Source organism: Rhinoraja longicauda, chromosome 5, assembly GCF_053455715.1.
Source record: "Rhinoraja longicauda isolate Sanriku21f chromosome 5, sRhiLon1.1, whole genome shotgun sequence".
In the NCBI taxonomy this organism is placed as follows: Eukaryota; Metazoa; Chordata; class Chondrichthyes; order Rajiformes; family Arhynchobatidae; genus Rhinoraja; species Rhinoraja longicauda.
In genome coordinates this window covers 37,205,955-37,215,385 of record NC_135957.1, presented here as the reverse complement: position 1 = coordinate 37,215,385, position 9,431 = coordinate 37,205,955, and the positions used below count along the sequence as shown (strand labels likewise).

Sequence of the window (9,431 nt, the reverse complement as noted above, 5' to 3'; positions counted from 1 at the left end):
AAGTATAGAAGTTGGGATGTTATGCTACAGTTATATAAGACATTGGTGAGGCCGCATTTGGTGTAGTGTGTTCAGTTTTGGTCACCCTGCTATAAGAAGGATGTTATTAAGCTGAAAAGAGTGCAGAGAAGATTAATGTGGATATTGCCGGGACTCATGGGCCTGAGCAGAAGGGAGAGGTTAGGCAGGAAACTGAGGGTTGATTTTATAGAGTTGTATGAAATCACGAGAGGAATAGATAAGGTGAATGCAGGTTTTTTTTCAACCCAGATTTGGGAATCAAGAACTAGAGGACATAGGTCTAAGGTGAGAGGGGAAAGAGGCAGATTTTCTTTCACTTAGAGGGTGGTGAGTATATGGAATGAGCTAAGAGGAGATCGTTGAAGGTATTATAACAGCATTTAAAATACATCTGGACAGGTACATTGGTAGATAAGGCATAGAGTAATATGGACCAAATGCAGTCAAATCTGACTTGCTTTGATGGGGCATCACAGTCACAACGGACGTTGGGCCTGGTTAAGTGCTGTACGACTCTAATTTATTTCAGTGAATCTATTTTGTTCTAATCTAGCTGCCTTTGTAATCATTTCTCCTCAATGTCTTCTAACCTACATTGATCGTTAAAAGCAGAATCCACCCTAAGACAGATTTACTGCTGTCCTTGCAATGGTAAATTGCCAAACTGATAAACAACTCTGATGGAGCAAATGGCCTTTTCTTGTTCTGTGCATTTATTGTCATTGTTACACTTTGAAACTTTCATCACCAACTTTACTCACCTTATTTTGTGGATGATTGGAAAGATTGTTTTGTTTGGACATTTTCAGATGTAGTGCGGGAGACCTGAAATAAGGGAAATTCATACAGTGTTACTTCAAAGTGAATCTCATTAGTTTTTCTAAAAATAATAATTTTTATAGTAAATGCAGATCACCAGATATTTTTTGTACTTTTAGTTTAAACGCAACCTCTGTTTTTTGTTTAAAACTCACTATCTGCCTTTATTCCTTTGCAGTTTATAAACTCTGCATTATTTACATATTTCTAACCCATTTATGCACCTGTTTTCTGAATTGACGAAACACATTTTAGACAGTAATGCTGTAATCACCTCCCTGTTTTACACCACCAGACTATTTTGAGTTTGAATATATATAATATATATAAATATATAATAAATCACACATAATAGCATAAGAAGCAGAAGCAGGAGTGAGTTACTTGGCCCAACAAGCCTGCCCCACTATTCAATTAGATCATAGTTGATGCAACCTTGTCATTAACACAGTATACCCATGGTCTCCCCACATCCTTTGACTCCCTTGTAGCTCAAATATCTGTCAATTTCTGCTTTGAATATATTCAATGACTTGTACCCATGCCTGAAGAGAACTTAATATTGACCGTCTCCTCCTCAATTAGAAAGCCAGCTGGAGTGGCTGAAAAATGTAAACAAAAACGACAAATATCCTCGTGTTCTGGATTTCTCTACGGTTCTTTCATGTTCCAACCTATGTAGTAGTCACCTGGAAATAATTTCATGAGCTCTTGCTTTTGCTTTGGGAAAATAATGCATGGTTGTTCATTCAAATATAGTGTCATGTATTGTGTGAATTGTGTTAAGAAACCAAATTTGATTGTTCCTACACCAAAAGCAATTATTAGCTACAGTTTTTACAGGTGAACAGCTGGAGTTGTTGGATCCTGTCCCACTTCCTATCCAAACTTTCTTTCCCAGCTTGTTCCCCAGTAATTCCATGCTCATAAAATATTCAGCAGTGGACAGTAGTGTTCTTCGGCACTACATTTTTATATTCATAATTAATAATTGGGATAAGAGCATATGGATAAGGCTTAGACTAGATGTTTCCATATCTGCAAACACTAAACCTGGTGGTAAGGTGAATATTGAATAGGACAATGTTCACCTGGGAGAATGTACAGGTAAGTGACAGATGCAAGGGAAATGTGAAGAGGTGCATGTTGGAAAAGGAATGAGAAGAGACTGTATAAACTAAATGGGATTGTTCTATTGAGTTCGAGAATGGAAGCCCTTGGATTTATGTGCATTAAAAGCCCTGTACGTGGCAAGGAATGTTGAGGAAAATGTGTTAAAAGACTTAATAAGTAGGGCATTTTGTATAAATGCATGAAACTTTACAATACACTGATTTAGGCTGAAAATGTAGACCTGTAATTCTACATTTAAGAAAGCATGTAGAGATCCTGGAGAAGATACAGACTTTATTGACTAGAATGATTCTAGGAATGTGGGATTTCAGCTTTGGTTGGATTTGGGAAGCTTCTTGCAAAGAACATTGAGAGGAGGTTATGGGAGAAGGCAGGAGAATGGGGTTAGGAGGGAGAGATAGTTCAGCCATGATTAAATGGCGGAGTAGACTCGATGGGCTGAATGGCCTAATTCTACTCCTATTACTTATGACCTTATGACCTTGTGAGATTGGCATAGGTGTACCTGATCATGATTGGTCAATTAAAAAACCCTATCCCATCCGTGGATTTTTTGAAACCCAGGGAACAACAAATAAAATTGATGGACAAAGAGCACAGATGAACTTAAGGAAAAGCTTTCTCATGCAAGATAGTTATGAGCTGGGAAATCTGCAGAAGGTCATTTTTATCTTGTTGAGTTCCACCATTACAGCTTTGGGGGTCAATATCTGCTGCTCTGTTGAGTGGAAGGCTGTGCTATGACTTTAGTTCAATTATTACCCAGTTATGGGCATATTTGCTGGCAGTTTCTTTTTGTGATCTCTTTGGAAGTTTGGCTCCAATAAACTCCAAGTAGTAAATGTTAGGTTTACATTTATTACTGTCACATGTACCAAGGTACAGTGAAAAGCTTTGTTTTGCATGATATCCAATAAAATCTGGCAATACTATACACAATACATAAATACAATGAAACCAAACTCAAATACAATAGGTAGTGCAATGGGGAAGATACAGACTGCACAATATAACTCTCAGCATTTTAGCGCACCAGTTCCAGAGACAAAGTCCAATGACCACAACAGTATCCTAGCTTGTGGAAGGCTTATTGCCTGTGTCATGATTTCATATTTAGAAACAGGACTTACCATCGGTTTGAAATGGTTAACTAAGGCTTCTCGTATCTATAATTCATAAAATAAGGAAGATTTAAAAACGGTTGTGTACAAAAGCAACAACAAATGCTTGAATGAGCAAAATGTGGCTTAAATGCTTTTACCTTCTTTTCTGTGAATCCAGCAGTTAATAGAATAAACAAGCCCTAGAAGAGAAAAGGTAATGGAGAGTTAAAATACGTTGGCACTTTTGGGGTAATTTTCAACCACTGCAGTGCCAAGTTGTACATTACCTGGAGTGAGTTTAATAGAACAAAAGCATAATGTAAATAATCACTATTATCCTTAAGCAGGGCAAATCCAACGATCCATGTCAATCCAAATGTTGGAGTGAAAATAAGGACAGCCTTTATGATTTTCTTTATTGTTTTTTTTTCCCGTTCCTTTAATCCTTCAGAAATATTTGGCCTCAGCAGTTTCAAAATGACTATTGTCAGGATAATTATATTGATGGCAATAATGCATCCGACAGGTATGATGAATGTTAAAAATGCAGAGAATTTGGGATTCAGCGTGGCATTTAGCCAACAGGAGTCTTTCCTCTTGTACGCGTTTATCTTCAGGAAGCTTGTGGTTGCAGCAATTACGATGGCCAATGGGCAGCCATAGCCAATGACGAAACAAAATGATATAAAGGTTAACCTCCCGATGTGGTGGAAAACAAAGATAATCTGATGGAGGAGTGTTAGACTTTGATTTAATGTCCAAAAGAACGTGGAGAGGAAGAAAAATTGAGTGAAAATTGTAGCAACTGTACATAGGTGATCATTCTTTTTTATATATTCAGATCCACCTATTAGAAATGAAATCTGACCAAGCAGTAAAGCGACAGCAGTGTTAAGCTGGGTTATGTGCCGTGAATAGGCAATGCTACTTTTAGTAATTGTCTTCCACGTTATCTTTTCAATAGTGATCCAAATTAACAGTGACATCATTGAAATGCTTAACCCTATGTAGGTCAATTCATCAATGAATGGAATGGGTATGTCCATTGGCGACATAAGCACAGCAAAGGATGTTAAGTGGTTACATGTGCAGCGTATGTTACTTCCAATCGTCTCTGTCGTACAGCCGTTGGGTGACCAGCCTATTTGCTTATCGTCGATGAAGCTGTAATCCCAAAACACACATCTTGCGGATTTCAGATCAAATGATTGATTTTTTGGGGACAATGTAAGTATGATGTTAGGTCTTATCGTATCGTTTTTATTATTGTTTGAAATAATTGTTGTTGTTAAAATCTGGCTGTTCACCGTCTGGTTTCCGTCTGTTGAGGGTAAAATCTTATCTATTTCTGGAAACAGAAGGCTGGATATTTTGACAGTAGCATTATTTGATGAGTTTCCCCAACCAGTCACATTTAATGTGGCAATGCTATTCCCAGAGAAGTTCACAAAATAATGATCTTTGGAATTAGCTTTAAACTCTTTTGCTTTTAGCTGAATTTGTGGAAGTGATTGATTCCCATCTTCCTCAGTGGAATTCATTGCACTGGCAAATGTTTCAATGGACATCATTAATGTGCTTGAATCAGAAATCTGATCCATTGGACCTTCAGCCTCTTGGATTTTCTGTTGAATTAGTTCATTTCCAATTGAAAGGAATTTCTGAAAGAAAATAAAGGGAAAGTCTATCAAATATATGGTAGAATGGTTAACTATTAACTGTGAATAGAAGCCCAGAAAGTGTATCAATTTATGCCTACAAAATATGAAAAGGTAGACACAAAAAGCTGGAGTAACTCAGCGGGACAGGCAGCATCTCTGGAGAGAAGGAATGGGTGACGTTTTGGGTCGAGACCCTTCTTCGGACGGTATCGACCTGAAACGTCACCCATTCCTTCTCTCCAGGGATGCTGCCTGTCCCGCTGTTATTCCAGTTTTTTGTGTCTATATTTGGTTTAAACCAGCATCTGCAGTTCCTTCCTACACATTTAACCGAAGGTAGATTGGCAGCTGTCCATTGTTTGATATATTATTATGGTCATCTCTGGGCACTCCAGATGGCTCAGGACAGAAAGCAAATACATGCCTTCTGCAAGGAGCCTACTCTAAAGGAAACACCACATCCTATCTTTACCACTGTAATGAACAGCGTAGAAACATAGAAACATAGAAAATAAGTGCGGGAATAGGCCATTCGGCCCTTTGAGCCAAGATGATCATGTCCGATCATCCAAAATCAGTACCCCGTTCCTGCTTTTTCCCCATATCCCATGATTCCGTTAGCACTAAGAGCTAAATCTAACACTTTCTTGAATACATCCAGTGAATTGCCATCCACTGCCTTCTGTGGCAGTGAATTCCACAGATTCCTAACTCTCTGGGTGAAAAGGGTTTTCCTCATCTCAGTCCTAAATGGCCTACCCCTTATTCTTAAACTGTGACCCCTGGTTCTGGACTCCCCCAACATTGGAACCATTTTTCTTGCATCAAGGCAGTCCTTATGAATTTTATATGTTTCTATAAGGTCCCCTTTCATCCTTCTAAATACCAGTCAATACAAACCCAGTCGACCCATTCTTTCATGCCGAGCATTTCTGAGAAGTATGGGTTCCCACAGAAAATGTAACAGGCTTTGTTCTTTCTTGCGTTGTCTTTGCAGCTCCTCATTTCTGCATCACAGTTCCTAAATTATGCAATTTTCTATGCAAAACTTTTGGAGCAAAGTGGGTAAATTTGGACTGGGTTGCCTGTGACAAGATGTTACAATCTGCAGATCTAGGAGATCTTGCAAGTTAAGGGCATTATCCTTATTGCCCATTTGACCACCTCCTGCCCCCTCCTGAAATGAATTAAATCAATGCCATGCTTCCAAGGATGCACGATTAATGCATTTTTAAAAAAGCAAGCTGAAAAATCAGTATAATGCAATGCATAAATCCCACTTTATGGGTGTTTTAACTAATTTGTGCTCATTTTCGCTCGGAATGTTACCACTGAAAAATAGAGCCAGGACAGAACTGCCTACCCGATTGTCACTCTGAAAGTTTAACGCTTCCCCCACCATTGTGGCTGCAGTATGGACAAAATCCACCAATTTACTCTGACAGCACCACTTAAACCTTGTCTCTCGTCACAAGAAAGGGCAAGAAAAATCAATGATTGGGAACACTACCCTGTGCAAGCTCTTCTCCGCATTACACCACAATCCTGACTTTGAAATACATCACCAACTTTCATCTAAAATCTGCAGCTTCACTGGAATGACTGCAGCAATTCAAAAAGTTACTACCGCCTTCTCAGTGGAAATATGGACATCAATGAAATGTTAGCATGGCCAGCAATATATTTCTATGCCTGTTTTTGGAGACATCATGAAGTGGCCATTTGTACTGGGATACTGCCATACATTCAAAATGCAAAATCAGCTGAAAGTTATGATGCCCTTGCTCATTTTATCTCCAGTTCAAGTCCAAAAATGTTTAATTTGGTTGCTCAGTAGCTGTAGTTTTCTTAAAAATGAATGAAAGTTACTTACTGACACCTCTGTGAAAGAAACTTCAGAATTTGAGTTATTTACTGCCTGAGAAACTGAATCCAGAATTTTAACAGAAATGCGACTATTTGCAATGGTAATTTCTTTGGCTTTCAGGGTATTGTTTAGCTCATCCAATACCTCTGGCACCACTTTCTTCAGATTACCACGTCCTTCCTTGATCTCCTGAAAGATAATGCAAACCAGTGAAATTAGTTTTTGTCTGATCACTCTCGGTTTGCCTGCATCCAAGATTAGGCCTTTTCAGTTTAGTTTAGTTTAGAGATACAGCATGGAAACAGGCCCTTCAGCCCACCGAATCCATGCCGATAATCGATCACCAGTACACTAGTTCCATGTTATCCCACTTTTGCATCCTAGACACTAGGGGCAATTTACAAAAGCCAATTAACCTACCAACCTACACATCTTTGGAATGTGGGAGGAAACCAGAATGCCCAGGGAAAACCTATGTGGTCGCAGGGAGAATGTACAAACACCATACAGACAACACCTTTAGTCTGGATCGACCCTAGTGAGGCAGCAGCTCTGCCACTACACTACTTCTTGCATCAGCTCTCCAAGTTAACAATTTCTTTATCAGGCAGCAACCAATTACTCTCCTCCATCCCTCCCCAGATCCTCTCGATAGAGAGGAGTAGTATTATAGGAAACTGACACAGACCAGAGGAAAGAAAGGGAAAAGTTGAGCAGATAAGTGAGCGAGAAACAAAATCTATCCAGAATCCAATACAATTTTGGGCATTGAATATCAGGAAAGGATATTGATTTTAGATGAGAAAAATTGGACTCACCAGAATAATGGGAAGGTTATAGTTGAATTTGGAGGAAGATTTAATGCACTTAGTTTGTATTTGGTTAGGGTTTATTATTTCCAGTTGTACTCAGATAGTGTGAAATTCTTTTCTTTGCATGTTATCCAATCAAATCAATTAATACTATTCATGAATACAACCAAGCTATACACAAGTACAATAGGTAGAGTAAAGAGAAAAATATCAGAGTGCAAAATATATATATTTTGGCATTTCAGCATGACAGAACTAGAGAAAAAGTCCAATGTCTGCTATGAGGTAGGTTGGGAGATTTGGGACAGATTCCTAGGTTGTGGAAGGGCATTTCAGAAATCTGATGACAGAGAGTAAGAAGCTGTTCCTGAATCTGGTGGTGTGCACTTTCAAGTTTTTGTTTCTTCTGCCCGAGCAAGTGTGAAAAAGATCCTTCATTATGTTGGCTGCTTTCCAGAGGTAATGGAGTCAATGGTGGGGAGTGTAGTCTCTGTGTTGGACTGGGGTGCATCCACAACTCACTACAATTTCTTCTGGTCTTGGGCAGAGCAGTTCTCAAACCACGTGGTGATGCATCCCGACAGTATGCTTTCTACGGTGCATCTGTAAAAGTTGGTAAGAGTCATTGGAGACATGCCAAATTTCCTTAGTCTCCTGAGGATGTTGTGGAATTGGTATTTATTTTACCCCTAGGTTCAATGTGGTTGGCCCATGACAGATTATTGGTAATATTTACAGCTAGAAACATGAAGGTCTTAACCGCTTCTACTTTGGGGCCATTGATGCTGATTGTGGCATGTACTTGGCAGGTGTGGCATGATTCTTGATTAGTACATGTGTCAGAGGTTACGGGGAGAAGGCAGGACAATGGGGTTAGGAGGGAGAAATTGACCAGTCTTGATTGAATGGCGGAGTAGACTTGATGGGCCGAATGACCAAATTCTACTCGTATCACTTATGATCTTATGATCTACTGCACCATGTTTCCTAGAGCATATTTCTTTACGTTTAAAACATTATAGTGTCATCTAATTCAGCTATTTTAAAAGGTAAGGAATCCGATAAATTACTATTTTTAGAGACTAGAAACAATTAGTCTGAGGAGAAATTAAGAATTTCTGCTTCTCCCAAAAGTTGCTGTGTTCATTGAAATTTTTAAGACTGTGATCATTTTTTTTAGTGTTAAGAGGATCAAAAAATAAGGTGTAAATTGCACAAATGAAGTTGAGGTACAGAACTGCCATGATCCAATTGAAAGGGAGGATAGGCCTTGACTTGTTGAATTGTCTACTCCAGTTCCTATGTCTTCAGAGGTGGGGAGCAGTGATGAGTTTCTGGGAATGAGCAGATGGTTCAAGGTGGAAGATGCATTAGGGAAGCAGCAGGAAAGTTATTTTAGTATTTCATTATTCCAAATTTTCCAAACCTTCGTTCTTTCTGCCTTTGTTACCGCTGTTTTAAACCTAAGAGGTAGGAGCAGATGTGAGCTACATGATTAATTGAGTATGCTTTGCAAGTACCAAGGCTTCTCTGTGGGGAGGCATGGTTTGTGTGCAGTCTACCTTGGTCATATTTATGTTCTAGTTTATTCCCACATGTCATAGATGTGCAGATGGGTAAGATAATTGGACACTAAGTGGACACTGGATCTGGATGGACAAGATAATAGCTAAATTTGAACTCCAGAGTATGAACTTTATATTTTCAAGGGTTTTTTTTGCACAGAAACATTTTGAATGTTTGAATATTTTTTTGTCCCTCTCTTTAAATCTAGTTGGGTAACCATTTATTCCCTGTTTCTTCAAATGCTTTTAAAATGCAAAAATGTAGATTCTGGAAATCTGAATAAAAACATAGAGAAAATATTCAGCAGTTCATTCAGTATCTGTAAGGGGTGAAGAGCAGAGTTGATATTTCATGTTGATGCCCTTCCATTTAAACTATTCACTGCAATGATTCTCTGCACTGCCAAGTTGTATGCTCCCACTAACCTTTGGTTAAAAAGCTTTTTTTT

The 9,431-nt window shown here is 38.8% G+C and overlaps 1 protein-coding gene across 1 annotated transcript in view; it reads right to left on the bottom strand.

Annotated features, from left to right (window-relative positions):
- Window positions 1–783: 783 nt before the first annotated feature.
- LOC144593971 (adhesion G protein-coupled receptor F4-like) overlaps window positions 784–9,431 on the bottom strand; it is a 30,162-nt gene continuing 21,514 nt past the window's right edge. The window contains exons 10-14 of the mRNA XM_078400109.1: window positions 6,612–6,794; window positions 3,365–4,738; window positions 3,236–3,277; window positions 3,105–3,140; window positions 784–846 (exon numbers count right to left, since the gene is read on the bottom strand). Of these exons, the coding sequence (XP_078256235.1) occupies window positions 784–846; window positions 3,105–3,140; window positions 3,236–3,277; window positions 3,365–4,738; window positions 6,612–6,794 (1,698 nt within the window). The remainder of the gene's footprint in view (window positions 847–3,104; window positions 3,141–3,235; window positions 3,278–3,364; window positions 4,739–6,611; window positions 6,795–9,431) is intronic.